Below are 25,081 nucleotides of genomic sequence, written 5' to 3' on the forward strand. Positions count from 1 at the left end.
GTATTGCAAAACAGGAAAAGAGAAATCAGTAATGGGTATTATGGAACAACAGTAAATCTGGATTGGAACAACAATAAATCTGAATGTTTGTTTTTACTGCTGTTCAAGCTTTGAGTAATTTTTTTCCTTGAATCAGTTACCTTACTGAATAAGATGCATAAGTGTTTCTGTTGCTGGAAACTGCTTTGAGCTTTAACTTCACAAGATGAAATGGCGCTTCCTAAATGTGAGTGACTTAGTTTAGGTTTAATGTATTCAGTTTTCTGATGTGCTTAATGTGTGATGTAGATAGAAAGGGCAGCGTAGTTGTCCAAATTTAAGATTTTTTGAAAGGCAGGTCTTTGAATTATGCTGAGAAGCAGTACGTAAATTTAAAGTAGATATATATGCTTGACTAATCCCTCTTTTTATTTTTACAAAGTTTCTAAAGAACAGAAACTGCCAAGTCAGAATGACTTTCTTCAACAGCCATCACAGGTAAACTTAAAATTCTGCTCTACAAGTTTGTGGATGACACTAAGCTAGGGGGAGAGGTAGATACGCTGGAGGGCAGAGATAGGCGTCCAGAGTGACTTAGACAAATTGGAGGATTGGGCTGCAAGAAATCTGAGGTTCAACAAGGACAAGTGTAGAGTCCTGCACTTGGGACGGAAGAATCCCAAGCATAGTTACAAGCTGGGGACAAACCAGTTAAGTAGTAGTTCTGCAGAAAAGGACCTGGGGGTTACAGTGGATGGGAAGCTAGATATGAGTCAACAGTGTGCCCTTGTAGCCAAGAAGGCTAATGGCATATTAGGATGCATTAAGAGGAGCATTGCCAGCAGATCAAGAGATGTCATTATTCGCCTTTATTCGGCGTTGGTAAGGCCACATCTGGAGTATTGTGTCCAGTTCTGGGCCCCCCACTACAAAAAAGATGCGTACGCATTGGAGAGGGTCCAGCGGAGGGCAACCAAAATGATTAGGGGGCTGGAGCATGACTTATGAGGAGAGGCTGAGGGACTTGGGTCTGTTTAGTCTGCAGAAGCGAAGAGTGAGGGGGGATTTGATAGCAGCCTTCAACTTTCTGAAGGGAGGGTCCAAAGAGGATGGAGAGAGGCTGTTCTCAGTAGTGACAGATGGCAGAACAAGGAGCAATGGTCTCAAGTTATGGTGGGAGAGGTCCAGGTTGGATATTAGGGAAAAACTATTTCACTAGGAGGGTGGTGAAGCACTGGAATGGGTTACCTAGGGAAGTAGTGGAGTCTCCATTCCTAGAGGTGTTTAAGTCTCGGCTTGACAAAGCCCTGGCCGGGTTGATTTAGATGGGATTAGTCCTGCCTAGAGCAGGGGGCTGGACTTGATGACTTTCTGAGATCTCTTCCAGTTGTATGATTCTATGATAAGGGGATGGGTTGATGAGAGAATATGATCTTGGTAACTAATTGACCATTCATTTTCAGTGGGAAATATGTCAATGGAGGGATGATAGGAGTTACTATAGAGAATTTCTGGGTGTCTGGCTGGTGAGTCTTGCCCACATGCTTAGGGTTTAGCTTATCGCCATATTTGGGGTTGGGAAGGAATTTTCCTCCAGGGTAGATTAAAGTCTATGAAAGAAGACAATTGTGACTTTGTGTATTATGCTTTCAGAAATAACTGAAGAACTCTATAGGTAAATTATGCCAAAATACTGCTGTCATGAGACCAAGTTTTGTTGAGCCTACCAAATGAGTATAGTAAAGAGCTTGATTTTACATTTTTTATCATCTCTTTTCTGCTAACTCCCAGATCTGTAGCTCCGTACTGTATTTCAAAGCATTATATACCATCGTGAGTAGAATAGCAAAATAAACTTTTAAGCTCTATTTTAGTTTAAAAGATATGTGGATTATGCCTTCAATTGCCAGCACAACTAGTAGATCATGAAGGTGGGTAGGGTACTCTTATTAGACAAACTTGTATTGGCAAAAGAGAAGCTTACAAGCTCTGCAGAGCTCCTCTTCAAGTCTGGAAAAGATAAGTGTTGCAGTTCAATACTAGGTGTGACAGTTAAGCATGAGGTTAATACAGGCTGCAGGAAACCACTTCAGATTAAGTGAATCATAAACACTTGTGCAGTCATGATACCAAAGAATGTCAGTAGACTGAGTTGTAATGAGCAATAAAAAGTGTCTGAGAGCCTGACTTTTAATGTCTGGCAGTTATGAATTTGTTTCCAAGGCTAATCTTAAGATGTCGTTACTGGTGGTGGTGTGATGGCGGTTGTGTAGGTTTGCTTTGAGGATGAGGACTGATGAGTCAGTGAATTATGACTTTGAAAAGTACTGGCTCATATGCAATAGGGTGTCTTGTTTTGTCATTTTTCTGGGTAAGCTTATTTGAGTGTAGAGATTTGTCAGGTTTTTTGCCCATATAGTTGAGGCGCTTCATGGACTTGGAGATACAACCTAGGCTCTGAATGACACAAGATCTGCTTTAATTTAGGTAATATGCAAAAATCAAGATTGATTGCATTGTCCCCCTTGAATTTATAATTGAGAGATGCAGATGACTTTGACTTGTGTGCCTATTGCAATATTGTCTGAAGAGTAATCAGGATCAGCCTCCAATAACTGTAAGGAAAAGATGTCCATTTCACTCATCGTTTCAGACTACTAGCAATTAAGTTTTAAAAGTGGGTCAGCTAATATATTTAAAAGCAACTTGAAAAAAAAAAACCCTAGGACCAGTTTTCAAAAATAGCACATGGCAAGTGTCATGCTTAGAGCAATATCTAATGTCAGGAACAGTATATAATGGTCTGTAAGTAGGCATAACTGTTAGCAAAACTTAAATCCCTACAACTAAAGCATACGCTTTAAGAAAACTGCCAGAAGACTTTTCAACAGTACTCTGAGTAGTTCAATCTCTAATCCAGCTTTATTTGAAGTTGCTTCTCTTCCTGCTAGCTTGCTGCTGCTCCCATAACCCGGCGTGGCTCAAATACTTCTTTAGCATCAGCTGATCATACTCTTTCTGGGTCTGAAACAGAGGATCTTACCACACCACAGATGCCACAGGTAAAATATCAAGATACTGACATTTCCCGCTGGAGTTTTGCTGTTCTTCATTGTGTTCTGTTCTGTGATAACTCAGTTCCTGCAGAAAGCATTTGGTGAGGCCTTTTTTAGAGCCATCGACTCCACTCAATTGCTTACAGGTACTTCTAAGTAGTAAGACTAGTTGCCCTCCCTGTGTCTTGCCTTGATTCCAGCAACCACACAGGTCTCCTACATAGAAAAGCAGAATTTCTAAACCATTATGGCAACCTCTGTTTTAGGGGTATTTAGCATAGCACTAGCAAACATATGCATAGTATTGTGCAAATGTGTTTTTTTGGGGGTTGTAAAGTATTAACAGCATCAAAAGAAATTGTGGGAGATGGTGATTTTTACCACTTGCTACAATGGAGATAATTCTGTGATTTAAATGCTCTACTGCCTTCAAGCCTATAATTATAATCTGTAACCTATGAGGAAGTCATTGAATAAGGCAGTTATACTTTTTGAAGGGAAATTATCAATTTTCTGAGTAATAGCTGGCTAAAATAAATTAAGAATACCCTTTGTTTTCAGGCCAGATACCTAAATATTAACATGAGAAGTTTGCCTGCCTGTTCTGTATGAGGCCTCTACAGCTGGCAGTAAATGTACTATTGGAGTTAGCAGCATTGCTTTACAGCATGAACTGAATACTGGCAGTCCCCGAGTTACGCGGATCCGACTTATGTCGGATCCGCAGTTACGAATGGGGCTTTTCTCGCCCCGGAGGACAGGAGTGGTGGGACGCCCAGATGCGCTGCAGTCCGCCGCCCCCGTCCTCCAGGGTGAGAAGCTGCTACCCGTCTCCCTGGTCTGCAGGGAGATGGGGAGCAAAGCCTCGGAGCATGCCAGCAGTGGGACAGCTGCGGCGCGCCTGGACTGTCCCGCTGCCCGTGTGCTCTGCGGCTTTGCTCTGCGTCTCCCAGGTCAACAGACCAGGGAGATGGAACAAAGCCGTGGAGGACTTGGGCGGTCCTGCCACCCCCGTCTCCCTGGTCTGCTGGGGGGGGGGAAGGGTGCAGCTAGTGCCCGCCCCCCAGCAGACCAGGCTTTTCTTGCCTACCCCTGGGGTAGAGCAGCTGGGGGCTGCCGGGTTGGTCCTGCAGCGCTGCTCCAGACCAACCCGGCAGCACCCCAGCTGCTCTGCCCCAGGCTTCCTGGAATCAGCTGCTGATCAGTTTCAGCAGCAGCTGACTTGGGGATGCCTGGGTTTCTTAAGTTGAATCTTTATGTAAGTCAGAACTGGCATCCAGATTCAGCCGCGGTTGAAACTGATCAGTTTCAGCAGCAGCTGACGCCAGTTCCGACTTATATACAGATTCAACTTAAGAACAAACCTACAGTCCCTATTTTGTACGTAACCCGGGGACTGCCTGTAGTTACAAAAACTTTCAACTTTATTTTTTATTTTTATTTTTGCTAAATGAAGTTGTGTGCTTGAAAGTTAGTTTCTTCCATTGGACTTAACATCCAACCCTCATGCTGTTATGAGAACTACCTAAATTTTCATTTAGGGCAGACTAGATGGCTCATCAGTGTACACTGTACACTTTCCAAAGTAACATAGGAGGGTAGTTATCACACTTCCATTGCTAAGCTGTAATGCAGAGTTAGGTGCCATCAAATAATTCTAATTGGTATAAGGAAATAGTGTTAAACCTTGTTACTACTCGTTACTGTTTGCTTAATTCTTGACCAGGCCTGTCCTCTTAATGCATCTCTGCAAATGTGTACAAACTGTCCTAATCAGGATAGGTAAGAGGTTTAGCTTGCTCATAAGCTATTTTTGTCATTGCTTTTCTGGAGGCTTCTCTTGCACACAAACTACATTAGCAAGAACATTTAAGTTGTGAAGTCCTTTTTTTAAAGCCATTGACTCCACTCAATTGCTTACAGGTACTTCTAAGTACCAAGACTAGTTGCCCTCCCTGTGTCTTGCCTTGATTCCAGCTTGATTCAAGGTAGGAAATGCCAGAATTAAGGTTGTATGGACAACAAACCTTAACTTGATGCCCCTAGTCCTTGGTCTCAAGTCATGCCTACAGAGAATGAGGATCCCATATCTAGTGACCACTCATGAAAAGCTTGGTTTTAATGATTTTGTCCTGTTACATAAATCTGTGGCAGACAGGAATAGCACCCAGTTCTCAAGACAGCTGAATTCTACCCTGAACCAGGAGACCATCCTTTCTCTTCCTGCAGTTCACTGTTCTCATTTCCTACTAAACTTTGGATGTGTGCAACAAATGAGGCAAGGGTCCTAAAGATAATCACAAGTACGCAGCCCTGATTCATTGCCATTGCTGACCTACCCTATAGACTGAATTAGGCAGAAGTCCTGTGTGTGGGGGGGGGGAATGTAATTAAACACTATTATAATTCATGTGTGCAACTAGGCCAAATGTAGCTTGTACCAGCCATTCTAATTTTGGCATTTCTTGAATGCTTGACTCTGCAACCTCAGTCTTACTCTTAACCTAGTTTGTGTTCAGTTTATCCAATGGCTTTTTAAAGAATATTTAGTTTATTCTCAGTGGCATCATATGGACACCTGTATGGTTCATCATAAGGGTTGCAGTCTTTAGATCCACCACACTGACCTCTGCAACTTCAGAAACTGATAGGCTGTCATTCTATGTGAACTACTACAGCTATCCCAAAAGGATGACTAGGTGCACACTTTTTTCTATAGGGTTTTCATGGATATCTGACACAGGAATGTTGAGACTGGACAGTCTTATGTTCTATTATGACCTCTGGAGGTGTGCTATCACTGTTCTGCTTGTACCCCCAAGCTTGATGCTGTGCCAGTCTTCTCTTATGCATCCTTGGCTCCTTGTCCCACTCACATCTTCCTTGCCTTCTGACTTCCTAGTCCAAGACTCCTTACTTAGCTTGTTCTAGCCTCCTCTCCTATTGCCTCAATCAGTCCCTCTGCTCAATTTTCCTTTCCCCTTGCCAATCAATCCAGTCCCCCCTGCCTGCCTTTCCTCAGTCTACTCTTCCGTGCCCCTTGTTCCTTGAGCTTTCAAGTCAAGTTGCTTCATCCCACATTGTCTGGGTAGCAAAAGGGGGTTATTGATAGGACAGGCAGGCACCCTGGCCTACAGCAGCCGGGAGCTAGGAAGTATGCTCAGTGTCTTTGATTTGCATGCAGTTTCTAGATTAACAGGAGTTTAATATAAACTGCAATGAGAGTAGAATCCTTGGCAACCTTGGTTGAACTATGAAGCCTTTATTGAACATGTGTAAATTGCAGTCGTTCTTCTAGGGCCATGTTTCTCAACCAGTGGTACGAGTACCCTTAGGGGTACTCGAAGTCTGGGAGTACGTCAACACAACTGAAATTTGGAGAACTGAATTTTTGTGTTAAGTTTTACAGCACTTTACTATTTTTTAACTTATACGCAAAAATGTCATCACCCACCCAGTTATGATTAAGTTGCTTAAACAAATGTGTTCCAATGGTAGAAAAAAATTGTCTGAAAACTGTAGGTAGTGGGGGTACTTTTTTTTTTGAAATAGGGGTACTTTATATAAAAAAAGCTTGAGACACTGTTCTAGGGCTTGCTCACATCCATTCAACATAGGTGTGTCCTCACCACATGCACCGATGCTGGAAGATTTTCTCAGCAGTACTCATAGGGGACTGGGATCAAGGCACCCTGGAGTAGTGTACATATGCCATGCTATTTAGGGTGCTGCTGGGCCCCTCCCTCCTCAGTTCCTTTTTGCCATCAGTGACAGTGCTTGGAACACTCTGCTCCAGCTCCAGAGTCATTCCCTCTAATTCTAAATAGTTCCCATTGGCAATAGAGTAGTCTCCCCCCATTGAGCCTGAGCCTGGGGATAGACTGTTCCTTCCCCCCCTCCCCCCCCATTCTTCTGGCTTTGAAGCCAGTGCTGTGTGTTGCAGGCCTATGCCACTTAGCAACCCAAACACTGACTGCCTCCATTTTGAAGAATCTCACATCTCCAAGTGTAAGGTTTTGCAGCTGTTTTCACCCCAGAACAATGAGATGGGGGGCCTTTAAGGGTTCTGCTTATGGCATCTCCTGAGCACTGTAAGAGCCTCGTTCAGCCTTGGTGCAGAGTGCTCCTCCAGTGCTGCTGGCACAGCACCAGGTATTCTCAGGGACTAAGCCTAAGAAGACTGCCAAAGTCTGCTTTCCCATGCCTCAAAAGGCGGCCGAAAAGGGGACTCTCTCATGAAACATTCTAGAGAGAATACCCCTGCAGGCAGACTGCCCCTGCCTGGCTCAGTCTGTTGCCTGCCATGGATGTGAAAGTTCTTTCCACGCTGGAGGTCTTTCAGGCAGCACAAGATAAACTTAACATGCTGTTATCCTCCACAGGACTGGACAGGCCCAGGCATAGGAGGAACCACTCTTTACAACTCTGTTGCTGAGTTTGTCACTTGCCTGCACGCAGTGTCACCAGATTAGCGCAGGGGTCACTGTATTCAGCATGCTATCACAGTGACTTGGAGCACAGAACTTGAGGCACATGTGCCTCATAGCCATAGTGGTACCATAAGGAGAGTGACTCCCCATACAGTTCTCACCATGCTAAGCACTACTTGCCTTTTCTATGGCACCTTTCCCCTTAATGCTGCTGCTCACAGATGTGTTGCTCATGTTATCCATTCATATCCATGTCCTGGTACTGGAGATCTCCATCCTGATGCCATCCCTCAACTGCACGGAACACCTTGAGCATAGGAGCCCCCTTAGAAGAAACTCCATGCCCTGTATTTGGAAACTGAAATCAGTCAGCATCAGGATCTCTACGCCACAAGAAGTGTACTGCACACTCCAGGTCATGGGCCTCCACCAGTGTCTGCTTGGCAGGCACTGTGGCAGATTCAGCCTCCCTACCCCCAGCACCCAGAACTGTACCACCCAATGTCACAAATGGCCTCCCAAAGCACTTCTTGGCTTCAGCTGCAATCACAGGTGCTGTGGTGCTCTTGGACTCCCTGGGGTATTCAGGTTAAGTCCCAGGCAGCTCCATTCAGCAGCCAGAGAATTGGAGCCTTCCTTGGCACCACTACAAGCTGTGTCCAGGCACGGGAGGTGAGCAGGCATCTCATGCCTCAATTGAAGTGGGTAGGGGACCAATCACCATCTTTGGAAGAGGATCAGGGGGCCAAGCCTTATCTTGCTCTTTGCCAGATGAGGCCATTGTAACTCCGCCACCTGTGGTTCCTCCGAATATACAAAGGTCTACTAGGATTTCAGGAGGATAGCAGCCCACTTCCTTCTCCAGGTGGAGGAAGTCAAGGAGGTCTTCAGGGTTCTGGGTCGGGGGTACTGGCCAGACTAGCCCGGCCACTGTATGGAGGAATAGCCAAGATTGCCAATGTCTTCTGGCAAACTGCCTCATCTATACCTCCTATCTCAAAAGGGCAGAGAGGAAGTACTTTGTACCTGCCAAGGGCCATGACTACCTTGGTACCCACCCACTGCCCAGCTATCTGGTGGTAGAATCAGTGATCCACAGGGAGTGGCAAGGGCAACCCACTCCCATGCTAAGAAATAAGGGGTCCAGATGTGTCTACTTACTAATGAGTAAATTTCATTCCTTGGACAGTTTTCAACTCTGTAGCAAATCATCAGGCCCCTTTCACTGGATAGCACTTAAGCTCATGGCAGTCCATGTCCAGGTTTGAGGCCTCGCTTCCCACAGCATCCAGGAAGGCGTTTAAGGTGCTGCTGGATGAGGGTGCTGCCAAGGCAAAGGTGACTCTGCAGGCCGTATCAAAGGGCAGAATCGGCAGCACAGTCCATGATGTGCACAATACCCAGGAGGAGGCCCACATGGATGCTTCTGTTGGGCTGGTCAGCGGAGGCCTAGAATTTGGTCCAGGGCATCCACTTTGATTTCACATCCTGTTTGCAGAACACAGACACCAAGTTGCATGAGTTCAAGGATTCCCACACAACCCTAAAGACTTTGGGGATCTTTGCCAGAGTTGGAGCAGGAAAAAGCTTAAGCCTTGGCCTGCTCAACCCAAGATGCAGCACCCACTGCAGGGGTGCCCAAAGCCTTTCTGCAAGAGGCAAGGTCATGGTATCCCTGGTCAAGCCAGCCCAAGCCCTCTGGCAAGCAGGCCTTTTTGAGGCTGCACCTGAGGGTCACAGGGAGAATCCAAAATGTCTGTTTGCTTCTTGTGTCCACCCCTTCCTCCTAGCCTCAACAGAGATGACATTGGGCCGTTGGATCTTGGCCACTGTACAGCATGGCTATTCACTACAACTGGCCTCTAACCCTCTTCAGGAACCCTTCTCATGAGCAGCTTCTCAAGCCAATGGTTAAGGAGTTGCTCTGCCTGGGATCAGTAGAAGAGGTACCTGTCCAGTTCCACAACTGGGGTTTCTACTCCCAATACTACTTAATTCCCAAAGCCAGACAGGGCCTCAGGCCTGAGACTTGTATCACTAGCTGGTCTGCTTCAGGTTTTGCATAGTCACCCTGGCAGTTATTGCTGATGTACTGCCCCCTTGGACTCATATTTCCACAGTGCAAACTTTGAAGGACACAAATGATTTCTGAGGTTCAATGTGGGACACAACCACTACCAGTTTGCAGTCCTCCCTTTTGGCCTTGCCACAGTGCCCAGGGTACTCCAAGTGCATGTCAGTGATTGCATCTTACCTGCACTGGCTGGGAATTCACATAGGGATATATCTGGAAGATGGGCTGGTCACAGTGCAATGTCCAGTGAGACCTAGCTCTGTCTTGTTATCTCGGTCTCCTGATCACTATGGCCATCGTTGATGCTGGCACAGAATCAAGTTTATCTGTGCAGTACTTGATTCCACTATAGCCATGGCATCCCTCCAAGATCGATTCAAAGCCTTGCAGGGCCTAGTCTGGTAGCTGTCTCTTGCCCCTGTGATCATGGTGAGGGCCTATCTATGCATTCTTGGCCACACGGCAGCATGCACATGCAGTGCTTTTCACCAGGCTCAAGATGTGCCTGCTCCAGCTTTGGCTGGTGTCCCCAACTCAGCACATGTTCAAACAAGTAATTGAGGTTCTGCCGCACATCCTCCACTCCCTGCAGTGGTGGATGGATGGAACTCCACAATATCCTTGCTGGTGTCACTTTCAGGCAGCCCCAGCACTCAGTTGAATTGGTATTCAAGGCATTAGAGAAGGCAGGGGAGCTTACTTCTGATCACTTCAAATTCAGCATCAGGGGCCCCAGAGCAAGGCCATCCACATACATGTCAAGGAGCTCAGGGCAGTAAAGGTATGCAAAGTATTCTTACCTCACCTACATGGCAGAGTGGTCCATGTTTTCAGACAACACGGTCACCATATGCCGCCACATCATGGAGGGAGGGGTTTACTGTTTCTCTGATACTTGTGTCCACCATCACATCTCACTGGAGGCATGTCACCTCCTTGGAGCTCACAATATAATCAAACTGAGGAGAGCTCTCATCTCACCATCAGTGGTCTCTCCATCCAGAGGTCACTCTTGTGCTCTTCCAGAACTGGGGCTCTGAACGTACTTGTTTGCAATGCAGAGTGCTCCACCTTCTGCTTGAGGATGGGTATAGAGGCGGGCGTTCCCTCAGATGCCTTCCTTCCCTTTTGGATGAGCAATCTCATGTAACACATTCCCTCCCATTGATCAGCAAGGTCCTCCAGAAGATCAGGCAGGAGTCTGCCGAGGTGATACTAATTGCCCCAGTGTGGCCTGGCCAGCACTGGTTCCTGCACCCTAATGAGCCTCCTGCAGCAGGCCCCTCATCTGTTATCATGTTTCCCAGATCTTTTGTTCCAGGAACATGACAGTCTTCAGCTGTTCCGTGGTTGAGCCAGCAGGAGATGGCATACTCAAAACAAGGTGTCTCTCACCTTGGTCAGTGCATCTTGCAGCAATTTCTGCCTTTCATCCACCAATCAAAGGGTGCTTAATCATCTTCTCACATCTTGTGCACCATTTTTTGAAGGCCCTGGAAAGATTATTGCCACAGGCTCTGACCCCTCTTCCTCAATGGGATCTTCCCTTGGTCCTTGCTAGGCTCAGGGTCCAAAACTTGAGCTGCTGGTCTTTCGTTACTTCTGTTGCTTAAGTGACTTTTCTCATTGCCAGTAAGTCTGTTTGAAGAGTTTCCAAACTCCATGCACTAAAATCTGAGCCACTTTACAGTCGTCTTCAAAGATAGACCATCCCCAACAATTCTCCTGAAGGTGGTCTCAGTGTTTCATATGGGCCAGGACATCCTCCTTCCAGTCTTCTACCCAAAGCTTCACATGACTAATGAAGGACATCTTCATAGTCTAGACATCAGGAGGGCCCTCATGTTCTACCTGGACAATAAATCCACATGGATAGGATGAAAGGCCATTTTGGAATAATCCCAGAAGTAGATCAAGATGGATGACCACCTGCGTCTGCATGGATAGGATGAAAGGCCATTTTGGAATAATCCCAGAAGTAGATCAAGATGGATGACCACCTGCGTCTGCATGTGCTACGAGCTAGCAGGTATTCTAGCCTCAGATTTGGTCAAGGCTCTTTGAACCAGAGCCCAGGCCTCATCCACAGCCTCCTTTAGCAAATGTCCCTATCCAGGACGTGAGTCATAATACAGTATGATACTCAGTGCACCCTTTCGCAGCCCACTGATTATGCATTATGCTACGAACGATGCAGTGTTTGTTAGAACTGTAGCAATCCATGTGTTCTTGAGACTCCTTCTCTGCTCCACAGATACTGCTTGTGGTCACCTATGTTGAAAGGAGATGAGCACGCATTCAAAGAAACCTAGATGTGTTGCTCGTGTCCATTCAACCTTCCACCCTTCTTCCCCCTCTGGAGTTTCCCAGCAAAACAGAACTGAGGGAGGGACCCAAGAGCACCGTACGTAGCCTGGCCATGTGCATGTCACTCCAGGGGGCACTGATCCTGGTCTCATAGGGATACTGCTAAGGGAAGAACTTCTGGCACTGGTGCATGTGGCGAGTACACACACTTACGTTGAATGGACATGAGCAACATGCTTTCAACGCCGGTTACAGAAACAGGTAACTGTCTTTTTTGAGCTTTATAGCTTGGCACAACTTGGATAGATTTTTCACAAGAAGAGCAAAAGGCACATTCTTGACACTCCATTCCTGCCAAACTTAAAATTCCTGCTACAAAGAATGGGGATACTAAGTTGAGAAGACTGCAAAAGTTTTCCCTTGTTCAGTTCAGCAACTGCTGAATGAGTGACTGAAATTTTCCAAACTATTCAGCCTAGTATGGAAAGTATCTGCCTAAATGGTAAGTTTGGCCCTGCCTATAATTAAGGGAACTCCATATTAACCTTACACAAGTCAATATTTGAAATCTTCAGAGGCTAAACAGGTTGAGTGTACATCTTTCAAGCTGCATATCAAGTCTTGTAAGATCTAGATCAGAGTATATCCACAGTGAATCATCGTTATCTTTCACTACTGCAACACTTTTTCCAATTATTTCCCTATTTCTGCAACGTTCTACGAGTAACTAGATTGCATCTGTCAAGGTTTTTGTTCTTTCAGACATCCAAACCGCTTTCTCAAGAGACTGAGATTTCATCTCAGCCACCTTTTCAGACAAGTCCATGTGCCTCTGAGCCAGTTATAGCCAAGAACATTGAAATTGCTCAGGTGAGTTAACCATATGTGGAAAAGCAGTTAATTTCTGTTCATAAACTTAACTGGAAAAACTCAAGTCAAAATTAACAATGTAAATTTGACTAGATGCTTCTGAACTGAATTGGGTTTTGTTTTACTTAGTATGCTAAATACTTGGTATCAATAGTATATCTCAACTGGAAGCCTTCATTTTGTTAGCCTTTCACCCTGCTTAGAGTGAAAGGCTAACTTAACAGTCTATGGTGCATGGATATTCTGCCGAAGCATTTTTCTGTGCTGATTGAAGCACCCTTCATTTTAGCATTGGAAGAGACAAATATGGAGGCTTAAACAGTATTCATGTATTTGCACATAGGCATTGATTTGGTGCTGAGTTAACAGCAGACTGTTTCAGCACTATATTACTGACCACTTGGGTAAAAAAACCTGAGCCTTTCTGATGGGAAAGAGGTCACCATACTTGTTCCTCAGTTCCAGAGAGACTACTTTCTACATTTTTGAGGTGTACTTTAATCTTCATACAGTAGCAGATGCTTTATAATCTTTCCAGTTGTGAAAAATGCTGTCTGGTCATGTTGTAGCTTCCTTTTTGTAGGGAGTTGACAATAGGTGATTGTTTAGTAGTCAATGGACATTGTTTCGCTTAATCAGTAGAATGCAATAGCAGTACTGATTATGAGGATGCACAGCAAGATTTGAAACTAAGCAAAAGCTATTCTGCTTTGCATGTCCAAATGTAAAATTGTAAAGAAGTTAGCGGTGTAGGCATTAGAAAACTAATTTGTTACTGCCTGATTACATGGTAAAGTCACTTGATGTTTTTTTGGCTCCTCTCAGGCAGCTATTCCTCTGCCAAGAGAACCAGAGTCACCTCTACCTACTTCAAACACTTCCATGTCACCAGTATCACAGGGGCAAACCTTTCAATCTCCTCCAGCAAGCAGCAGTTCTGTTACCATAAATGCAGCTCCCTTTCAGGCTATGCAAACTGTAAGTATATCTCTTATCATGAATACTTTCCTATTTAAGCTCTACAAGAATATTTAAAATTACTTCAGCTTTAAAATGGTTAGATGCACTGTCTCGGGTCTAGCTCAGAATTTGATAGCACGTACTGTAACGGAGGACCTGTCAATATTAGTCTAGTCTTAAATTTTGGCACCTCCTACCTTTCCTTCTGTGTTTCATTAGTAAGCTATCCCCATGACATGAGGAGCTCTTCTGCAGCTATTGTGTAAGTTAAAATCAAGCACTACACCTTGTTAATGATCAAATTTGTATTTATAATAGGCTAGCATTTGCAGATGACGGAACTCCTAATATGCTAACTTACTCATCTCATCTGCTCATAAAATCTCAATTCAAATTAGTCAGGACCCCTTATTTGTAACCTTTTCACAGCTGAGAAATGCTAAACATAATGGAGACAAATGAACTTTTGATAGTACAGGTTGTACCTCCCTGATCTGGCACCCTTGGGACCCGACCAATCTCAGATGAGGGAATTTGCTGGACAATTGGAGGTCCCTTGACACTAGCTCCTCAGCCTGCTGCCGGCTCCTTTGGCCCAGCTGGACTGCCTGCTGGCCAGCTCCAACCCTAGCCCTAGCCCCAGCTCCGCTGTCGTCGGGGCAGCACGTAGCCCCTTTCCCTGCTTCTGGCTGCTACACTGCCTGATGGAGATTGTCTCTGTCTTAGCCTCCACCCCGCTGCCAGCACATGGCCCCAGCCTGGCTTCCCCTTCCAGGCTGCTGTAGCTGTAGCCTCAACCTGGCTGTTGGATGCCAGGCAGGCCCATCACATTGCTGCTAATGCCACCCTGGCCAGGCTTCCTGTCTTGGGCTTCTGTGGTCCCAGCAGCCCTACTGCTACCAAACTTGCTAGGCTGTGCCTCTCTCATCTGCTGGCCCTCCTGCTCCGAGGCTCTTATCTGGCGTGACCATGGATGTTCGTGGGACAATGATGTTGTAGGACCAGAGAATCCCGGGTTTGGGAGGTACAACTTGTACCAGCAAGGATGACTACAAAGCAAAATAAGACATTACTTTCAAATCATGGGGCTGGCGTGTTGTCTAAAGTTAAAATCTGAATTTTTTGATCAATTCAGATGGTAGTGGTTTTATAGTTCACTGAGCTGTGGCCAGCCATGCCTGAAGATTAAGGTTTTGGACCTGTTTTCAGCTAAGGAGTCAAGTCTGTCTGACTTATTGAGAGACACCAATGCAAATAAACCACGTGAGGGGAATTAAAACTGGAGATGCTTGTTGAAAGCCATGCTTCTTTAAATGGTAGTTCACATGGATTCTTCTTTGTGCTCTTGAGAGATCACATTCTCCTAGCTAGCTGACTTGGAGTTGTGTACTAGGTGTCCTTGTGAAACTCTGCTCTCTCGTAGAAAGGGTGGAACTTAGGGTTCCTATAGCAGTGGTATAGAACTCGTGCCATTTTGTTCTGCTACTCTGCATCATGCTTGTTTTTTGTGTTCGCATTGTTACTGTGTTTTGCCAGGTGAGCAAGAGATGATTAGATGCTCCCTATCCCACGAAGGCTCTGTATGGTGGGGACAAAATCCTGGAAATTTGCCACGTGTCTGAAGTTTAGTTGCCACTTAATAATGGGGTCCCTGTGACTGTCCATGTATCATGCCTACTCAGAACAGACTCAGTGGTGGAGAGGGCTTCCTAAAATAGTTCACTCGAACATTGTGTGCAAGCCTCCTTGAAGATGAAAAAGATAGGTAGATATTGCTCTTCCAGCTCGCATTCCTTTAATCCTCCAATCAAAGTATCAGGAATCCTACCACATGCTTCCTGCTCTCTCCCCCTTGGGTAGCATAATGGGAGTTGACTAGGGATTCAGGGGAGGACTGTCAGTTACCTTGGGCTAACACAAGCTATCACCCCTTTTGTGTTCCATCCTAGTACTTATATTTGTATTACCCTTGGATGCTCTGGAAGATACAGCCATGTTCATGCAAATCTAAATCTTATTCCTTCAGGATGGGGATCTTCCCCGGAAGGGGAGACAGTATAGATTAACTGTCAGGTCAGCTAGTGCAGCTTCATTCTGTAAAGGCAATGAGAAGATTCTCTTAACTTTCCCTACAACTTCCAGGGAGGTCCAAATGACAATTGAGGCTCTTCACTGAGGGTAAATTAACTTTTAGTTCCAATATGAGAGGCCCTCCATTTACTAAAGGACTCCAAGGTGACTGAATTCCAGTTCCAAGAAGGAAATAAGACCAATCTTCCTTCAGGCAGCAACCTATTGCCCATTACTTATCAACCTCAGGATTTCAGAGCCAGTGAAAGAAGCATGAGAACTTTAAACACTTGGTGCAATCTGATTGTGATGCCCAAGATGAGCTGAGGGCTTAGATTTCACAATGTTACATGCTTCTCTTTTTAAACTGACTTTTTACATCCCTAGATAAAACTAAGATTTTTAGCTGTTACTGCAGAGCCCACAGCACATGTATAAAGCTTAAATAAGCTTTATACTGCAGAACCCACAGTAAAACCTTCCTGGGCGCCAGGCTGGCAGTTCCAGTGTGGGAGAGGAAGTTTTGCCGCAGCCTTACATTGTTATACCGTATTTAGAGGAGTTATTTTTATTTCTGGTAATTCCATCCCAAAATTCAAATTGCATAGTCTTAAAGTATAGCGACAGAACTTTATAAAGGCTGTATCGAGGCTGAAGAGTTTTTCTGGGATACGGGTGGTATACCAGAAAAGCTCTGCCGTGTCCAAGGAATGCATCTACTTTTTCAGAACTGTTTCTGAAAAAGCAGCCACATTCTTTTGGCAACCCTGTATTCCTCTCCGTGAGAGGAATACAAGGAATGTTCTGGAAGAGGAAGTTTTTCCAAAACTTGGCCCATGTAGATGGGCCAAATTTCAGAAAAGCCTCTTCTGGGAAAAAAGGGGAAAAAGACACGCGGTTTGCGATATACAATCTGTGTATCCTTTTCCAATAACTCTGCAGTCTAGACATTGCCCACCCCAATCTATGGCTATAATTTTTGATGGGGGGGAGGGGAATTCCAAGAATCTGGAAAGAGGTCAAGGGCACACGTTTCAATAAGGCAGAGATGCAGAATCTGGAATGGTGGTGGCATGCAGAAGGAAGCTTGGGTAAGGGATTAGCATGTAGAAGCAGATGTGGGATGTGGAAGGGAGCTGTGACCTAGGGCAGTAGACTGGGGTGCAGGGATTTGGGTTGTGACCTAGGACAGAAGGAGGTTGTACAGAGTCCAGGAAGGGGGCAGTGGGTTTTGGTTGTGTGAAGAAAGGGACAAAGCTGGAGGGGCTGGGATACCAGAGGCAGGCTATGGCTGGGAGACGCTTACTGGGGCAAGTCGGGCCAACAGGAACAGCTAACAGGAGAGTTTGGAGAGGGAGGTTAGAGGGCACTAGTGACTTCGGACCTTCTTTAAAACATAACTCTTAGAAGAATCTATATTCCAGAGGTTTAAAAAGAATCCCATTTACACCTAAACTTATTAGAAAAATGCAGACAGAAGCCCAGCAGCAGAGTGGGGGCTATCGTGTTTATTGCGTCAAGTGTAACATGTATGATTACCTGCCCTGTGGATGGGTGGCGTGTATGTGCACTCGTTGCAAGGAGCTCCTGATGCTCAGAGACCGAGTTTGGGCTTTGGAGTTCAGGGTGGCTGAACTGGAGGAGCTAAGGGAGGTAGAGAGCTATGTTGATGAGTCTTTCCGGGACACTGTAGTACTGTCCCACCTCCAGTCTGAGAGCCCTAGTGCTCTTAAGGGGGATGAAAGCCTCAAGGGAACAGGGCATTCAATGGGAGCAGAGGGGAAACCATCCCGTAGTTGGGACCCTCCTCCCAGAGGATGTTGCGGTATCCTCTCGCACTGAGGATACCTCTGAGGGGGAGGGAATGCCAGTTAGGAAGAGGCAGGTGTTAGTAGTGGGTGATTCGATTGTTAGAAACATAAATAGTTGGGTTTGTGATGACCGGGAGAACCATATGGTCACTTGCCTGCCTGGTGCGAAGGTTGCGGATCTCTCGAGGCATCTAGACAGACTTATGTGAGAGGAGCCGGTGGTCGTGGTACATGTCGGTACCAATGATGTAGGGAAGGGTAGGAGAGAGGTCCTGGAGGCCAAATTTAGGCTGCTAGGAAAGAGACTGAAATCCAGGACCTCTATGGTGGCATTCTCGGAAATGCTTCCAGTTCCACGCGCAGGGCCAGGTAGGCAGGCAGAGCTTCAGAGTCTCAATGTGTGGATGAGAGTCTCAATGTAGGGAAGAGGGGTTTAGATTTATTAGGAACTGGGGACACTTCTGGGAGAGGGGGAGCTTATACAGGAAGGATGGGCTCCACCTAAACCAGGGTGGAACCAGACTGCTGACACTAAACATTAAAAAGACCATAGAGCAGTTTTTAAACTAAGAGATGGGGGAAAGCTGATTGGTGCGGAGATGCATGTAAATCGGAGGGAGACTTCTCTTAGAGGAGAATCCATTGATAGAGACTCTCTAAGCTGTAGTCAGAGAGGAGGGGAGAGGACAAACCATGGGCCAGAGCAGACAAACAACCGCATTCTAAGGAATCCAGTGCATCAGGGAAGTGCAGACAAATAAGCAGTGGCAAATTTCTAAAGTGCTTGTACACAAATGCTAGGAGTCTGACTAAGATGGGTGAACTGGAGTACCTTGTATTAAATGAGATTGACATAATAGGCATCACTGAAACCTGGTGGAATGAGGAAAATCTGTGGGACACAATCATACCGGGATATAAAATATATCGAAAGGATAGAGCAGGCCGGGTGGGTGGCGGAGTGGCACTTATGTGAAAGATAATGTAGAATCAAATGAAATAAAAATATTAAGTGAATCAACATGTTCCATAGAATCGCTATGGATAGAAATTCCATGCTCCAATAATAAGAAATTAGCAGTAGGGATATATTATCGACCACCTGACCAAGACAGCGATACTGACATTGAAATGCTGAGGGAGATTAGAAAGGCTACCAAAATAGAGAACTCTATAATAATGGGGGATTTTAATTACCCCCATATTGACTGGATACATGTCACCTCAGGAAGAGAAGCAGAGAAAATTTCTCAATGGCTTAAATGACTGCTTCTTGGAGCAGCTGGTGCAGGAACCCACAAGGGGAGAGGCAATTCTCGATTTAGTCCTGAGTGGAGTGCAGGGTCAGGTCCAGGAAATAACCGTTACAGGACTGCTTGGGAATAGTGACCATAATATAATAACATTCAACATTCCTGTGGTGGGAAGAACACCTCAGCAGTCCAGCACACTGGCATTTAATTTCAAAAAGGGGAATTACACAAAAATGAGGTTAAACAGAAATTAAAAGGCACAGTGACTAGAGCCACATCCCTGAAAGCTGCATGGAAACTTTTTAAAGACACCATAATAGAGGCCCAACTTAAATGTATACCCCAAATTAAAAAACATAGCAAGAGACCTAAAACAGTGTCATCGTGGCTTAACCACCATGTAAAAGAAGCAGTGAGGGACAAAAAGGTATCTTTTAAGAAGCGGAAGTCCAATCCTAGTGAGATAAATAGAAAGGAACATAAACACTGTCCAATCAAGTGTAAAAATGTAATAAGAAAAGCAAAAAAAGATTTTGAGGAACAGCTAGCCAAAAACTCAAAAAGAAATAACAAAATGTTTTTAAGTACATTAGAAGCAGGAAGCCTGCTAAAAAACCTGTGGGTCCCATAGATGATCAAGCTATAAAAGGATCAATCAAGGACGATAAAGCCATTGCAGAGAAACGAAATGATTTCTTTGCTTCAGTCTTCACGGCTGAGGACGTTGGGGAGATTCCTGAATCTGCACCGTCCTTTGTGGGTGATGAATCTGAGGAACTGTCCCGGATTGAAGTGTCATTAGAGGAGGTTTTGGAACAAATAGAAAAACTTAATGTTAACAAATCTCCGGGACCGGATGGCATTCATCCAAGGGTTCTAAAAACTAAAATGGGAAATTGCTGAGCTATTATCTGTGGTTTGTAACCTATCCTTTAAATCAGCTTCTGTACCTAATGACTGGAAGGTAGCCAATGTGACACCAATATTTAAAAAGGCTCTAGAGGCGATCTTGGCAATTACAGACCGGTAAGTCTAACTTCAGTACCGGGCAAATTAGTCGAAACAATAGTAAAGAATAAAATTGTGAAGCATGTAGAAGAACATAATTTATTGGACAAAAGTCAACATGGTTTCTGTAAAGGGAAATCCTGTCTTACTAATCTATTAGAGTTCTTTGAAGGGGTTAACAAACATGCGGACAAGGGGGATCCAGTAGATATAGTATACTTGGATTTTCAGAAAGCCTTTGACAAGGTCCCTCACCAAAGGCTCTTGTGTAAGTTACATGGCCATGGGATAAGAGGGAAGGTCCTTTCTTGGATTGAGAACTGGTTAAAAGACAGGAAACTGGAAAAGACTGGTTAAAAGACAAAGGGTAGGAATAAATGGTAAATTTTCAGAGTGGAGAGGGGTAACTAGTGGTGTCCCTCAAGGGTCAGTCCTGGGACCAATCCTTTTCAACTTATTCACAAATGATCTGGAGAAAGGGGTAAGCAGTGATGTAGTAAAGTTTGCAGATGATACAAAATTGTTTAGGATAGTCAAGACGGAAGCAGACTGTGAGGGACTCCAAGAAGATCTCACCAAACTCAGTGATTGGGCAGCAAAATGGCAAATGAAATTTAATGTGGATAAGTGTAAAGTAATGCACATTGGGAAAAATAACCCCAACTATACGTACAGTATGATGGGGGCTAATTTGGCTATGACAAATCAGGAAAGGGATCTTGGAGTTATTGTGAACAGTTCTCTGAAAACTTCCACGCAGTGTGCAGCGGCGGTCAAAAAGGCAAATAGGATGCTAGGAATTATTAGGAAAGGGATAGAAAATAAGACACAGAATATCTTACTGCCCCTGTATAAAACTCTGGTACGCCCATATCTTGAATACTGTGTACAGATGTGGTCTCCTCACCTCAAAGATATTTTGGCCTTGGAAAGGGTTCAGAAAAGGGCAACTAAAATGATTAGGGGTTTGGAACGGGTCCCATATGAGGAGAGGTTAAAGCGACTGGGACTTTTCAGTTTAGAAAAGAGGAGACTGAGGGGGGATGGGATATAGAGGTCTATAAAATCATGAGTGGTGTGGAGAGGGCTGATAAAGAAAAGTTAAATAGAAGAACTAGAGGACACCAAATGAAATTAATGGGTAGCAGGTTTAAAACGAATAAAAGAAAGTTCTTCACATTGTGTAGTCAACCTGTGGAACTCTTTGCCAGAGGAGGCTGTGAACTCTAGGAATATAATAGAGTTTAAAGAGAAGCTAGACAATTTCATGAAGGTTAGGTCCATAAAAGGCTTTTAGCCAGGGGATAAAATGGTGTCCTTGGCCTCTGTTTGTCAGAGGCTGGAGAGAGATGGCAGGAGACAAATCGCTTGATCGTTGTCTTTGGTCCACCCTCTCTGGGGCACCTGGTGGTGGCCACTGTCGGTAGACAGGATACTGGGCTAGAAGGACCTTTGGTCTGACCCAGTACGGCTGTTCTTATGTAAGTCCTGGCCAGCAGGTTTCTCAGCCTCACAGCTGGCTGCCCCAAGCGGTCTACCAGGGCATGAAAGGCAGGGAGCCTGGCTATGTGCATCTGAACAGCTGGGAGCCTGATGGGAGGTACTTCACACACTGTCTGTTCAACCAGGCAGCTCCCATTGGCCAATGGGAGCTGTGATTGTGTTGGTGGGTGAGGAGAAATGGCCAGTGTGCAAAAGCTCTCCATTCCTCTTCTCTCCCTTCACCTGGACAAACAGAACCCCTCAGCTGGTTTTTGAGTGATGTGCAGGTGTGGAACAGGCAGGGAGCCTGGCTGAGGCTCCTGATGTGTCCACAGGCCAGATCCAGTGGCTTGGCAGGCAGGATTTGGCTTGTGGGCCACATTTTGCCTGGCCTTGGTAGTGGCTTGCTTTCCATTTATTCAAGCTGTTTCCCCAGACTTTGTCGTATGTCTATCACTATACCATAGGATGGATGGATACCTCCGTATGAGATTTGCAATTAAAGGTAGACACTAAAGTGCTTGCCTGGCTAGGTACAACTTTGAATTTCTTGCATCACCTAAAGAGAACGAAGATCCTTATAGCACTCAACCACTTTACAAGTCATTAGTAATGTTTCCATTACTAACATCGCTGAAGACCAAACAAATCGTCCTTTTGAGGTCCTGAACTTGTCCATGCACCATTTTTAAAATCTTCTCCCAAAAGCATTTTTAGTACTGACACTAACCATAAAATAGTTTGTAGCAGCTATTTTTTCTGAACTGCCTTTTCTTGGTTAGATTGTGTAGTAAAAATGAAAGCAGAAAAACTGTGTGGTTAGCTGTACAGAACTTGTTTCCCAACTGAAAATTCTCTCTCGTGGTGATAGGAATCTCAGTAGCGACATTAGCACAACAACGAATATCTCTGCACTAGGATTTGGGTTTCAGTGAGTTGGATAAAAGCAGACTATTTCCAGCAATAACTAATATCTAAAGTTCTTACTGTGATGCTTAACATCTGGTATCTGAGGATCAGGGGGCTTCCCTAAAGCACTGAACTCTAGGGCTGAAGTCCAAGCTGACAGACTCTGGCTGGGGTGGAGGAAGGAGGGGAAACTTATGTAGCCCCTGTGCCTTAAATTCCTGTTTCTAATAACAGGTGAACTCTCCCACACTTAGACAGGAAATGCTTCAGGGCACGAATTCTAACCTACTAAGGAATATGTTGGGGTGCCACACAATTAGGCTCTGAACTTAGTTGGAGTCTTTAGGTGCTATTGTAGTATAAATGGTGAGGTATTGAACAGTTAAGCAAAATCTTAAGTAAAACATACTTTTTTCCAGGTATTTAAGGTGAATGCACCTCTGCCACCTCGTAAAGAGCAGGAAATAAAAGATGACTCCTCGTATACTGCAGGATATAACCAGAGTTTTTCAACAGCAAGTACACAAACGCCTCCTCAATGCCACTTACCGTCCACGCATGTTGTAGAGCAAAATTCTCTTTCACAAGAAACTTTGCCAACAGGTGAGATTTTTTGCATAGCTATCTTACGTGCCACTCTAGCTGAAATGCCTATCAAATTGACACTTCACTCCATTAGTCCAGAGGTTCAACAGCCAGTACATGGACTGGCAGCCCTGCTGCCTGTTGGAGAAGAACTTTGTGAGTGGCGCAGTGGGCGGGTGCTCTGGGAGTCTGTGGTGGGCCTGCATCTGCTTGCTGCCCACACAGCGTGGGGCGCAAGGAATGGGGGCAGGGAGGTGTCTCATGCCTCCCAGCCCTGGGGAAGATGCCACCTGAGGTGTGGCACAGGCCACATCAGGAGATCCAGAGCAGCAGCACTATCCAGCCATAAAGCACATGCTTGGAACAGGATTCCTTCAAATGATGTCCCCATGAGTGCTCCACTGTTGGTGTCAGGCTCATCCAAGTGCCACAGATTTCAAGCAGTGTCCAGTCAGGCTGTGCATGGGTGAGAGGCGCACAGTGTTCCTGCCTTTGAAGTTAGTGCGCGCTGCCCACCTCTTCTGTTCCTCCTTCGCTGCCTTCCTGCTGTATTTGTTTGTAACTTTTGAAATGGGTTCAACTGCTTTGAGCAGCTGTGCTGTACAGATGGTATATTAATATTGTACCTGTAATATTACTAGTGTTATCTCCATCTACCCTCAGAACTTACATTTCTATAGAAAATAGAGGCTTCTAGCTTCAGGATGAAGCATGTATTTTCCTTCTTTTTGGAACAAGTGTTTGACTCTTGTAGCATACTTGTTTGGAGAACTCTTCAATTACTCTGATGTAGTTAGGCCCTGGGAGCAGTGGAGAGGGGAGAGCTATTTTTTGCTCTGAATTGCCACTGCTTCAGAGGGATTTGAGCTAGGGATGTAAATGGGGAAACTGGTTAACCAGGTATCACAGGCCTGGGCAAAATACTCTCTGCAGGCTGGATCTTGCCTGTGAAGCAACCAGATCCAGCCCATGGATGCGGCAGGGAGCCTCTAGCAGACTCCCTGTTTGCTCCACCCCTATGCACTGCTGAGAAAAGCGGCTATTGGGAACTTGGCGGGCTCTGTTTGAACATCCCCCACATAATCCTATTGGCCAGTTTTTGGCCAGTGGGAGCTGCCTGTTAATAGGCAGCTTGTGAAGCACCCTCCCCACCCTGGCTTATAGCTATTCAAAAACCACATGTTCCCTGCAGCTTGAGAAGGCTTCTGGTTGGGAGTCAGGTAAGTCTCTCCCAGTCAGAACCTGTCTCTAGCACCCCAACCCTCAGTCCCCTAACCCATGTTACCCAAATCCTCTGCCCCATATCCTATTCTAGATCCTGCACCCCAGTCTCCTGCCCCAAGTCTCAACCTCCTGCCCTTGGTCACAGGCCAAATCTCTCCACCCTTTCCTGCACCCTAGTCTCCTTCCCCAGATCACAAACACCTCTTGCCCAAGTTCACAACCCAGACCCCTGCACCCTAGTTTCCTAATCCAGGTCACAATTGCCTCCTTCACCAAACTCCCTCCCAGACCCCACACCCTTTTGTGCAACCCAATCCCTTACTATAAGCTCCTTATTGCACCCAGTCTCCATCACAGACCCTACATGTCCTCCATTAAAATGGAAGAGTGCAGCCTTTGACCAAATTCTTGGAGTGGCCCCTAATCAAATTTATTGCCCATCCCGAGCTATCCAGTAAGCATTGGTCATACTAGTTAAGAGCTGCTCTGGCCGAGTGCCAGTTAGCAGCTGGGCACCATGGTTAAGTGTAACAATTTCTGTTACAGTTAATATTTTTAAAATCCCTAATTTGATGTATGGGGATTGATCACTGCCCCCTGCTAGAAGTGCAAGTTCTGATGGTGATGCTGGTGTGGCTAGCATTGAGAGAGTACTTGCAGGTAAATTGTTCTTTGGGCATTGTTTTTCATTTTTTGGCTCTGGGTTCCATTCTGTTAGCATTGAGCTGGTAGATCTCATACTAAAGCAATCACTTTATGTTCTTCTTAATTCACATTCATTTTGAGTGTACAGAGACTTATCTAGTCCTTAATTTAAACCACACAGTACTAACTAGCAATGATAACACTAAAAGTTACTCAGCACCAAGTACTGTATGCCCTAATGATATTAGAGAAGGTAAACAGGAAAGCCTTTTAAGAACTCTAACTTAAATGTTGCAGCTTTTCCCACCGTTTACATTTCACTTTCATGGAAGGATACATGGAAAAACAAAATTACTTGATCCATGTTATGAAAACTGTGTTCCTTTAAAAAAAAAAAAAAATTCCCATAAATTTAAGG

General features: G+C 45.1%; 1 protein-coding gene across 10 annotated transcripts in view; it reads left to right on the plus strand.

Annotated features, from left to right (window-relative positions):
* Positions 1–25,081, plus strand: part of CAPRIN2 (caprin family member 2) — a 79,458-nt gene that overhangs the window by 46,087 nt on the left and 8,290 nt on the right. For all 10 annotated transcript variants that reach the window (XM_075940655.1, XM_075940633.1, XM_075940652.1 and 7 more), the window contains 5 exons: positions 422–477; positions 2,931–3,041; positions 12,609–12,716; positions 13,542–13,694; positions 22,629–22,812. In XM_075940655.1, coding sequence (XP_075796770.1) covers positions 422–477; positions 2,931–3,041; positions 12,609–12,716; positions 13,542–13,694; positions 22,629–22,812 — 612 coding nt within the window. The remainder of the gene's footprint in view (positions 1–421; positions 478–2,930; positions 3,042–12,608; positions 12,717–13,541; positions 13,695–22,628; positions 22,813–25,081) is intronic.

The sequence above is a fragment of the Pelodiscus sinensis genome, chromosome 1 (assembly GCF_049634645.1).
Source record: "Pelodiscus sinensis isolate JC-2024 chromosome 1, ASM4963464v1, whole genome shotgun sequence".
NCBI classification, from domain to species: domain Eukaryota; kingdom Metazoa; phylum Chordata; order Testudines; family Trionychidae; genus Pelodiscus; species Pelodiscus sinensis.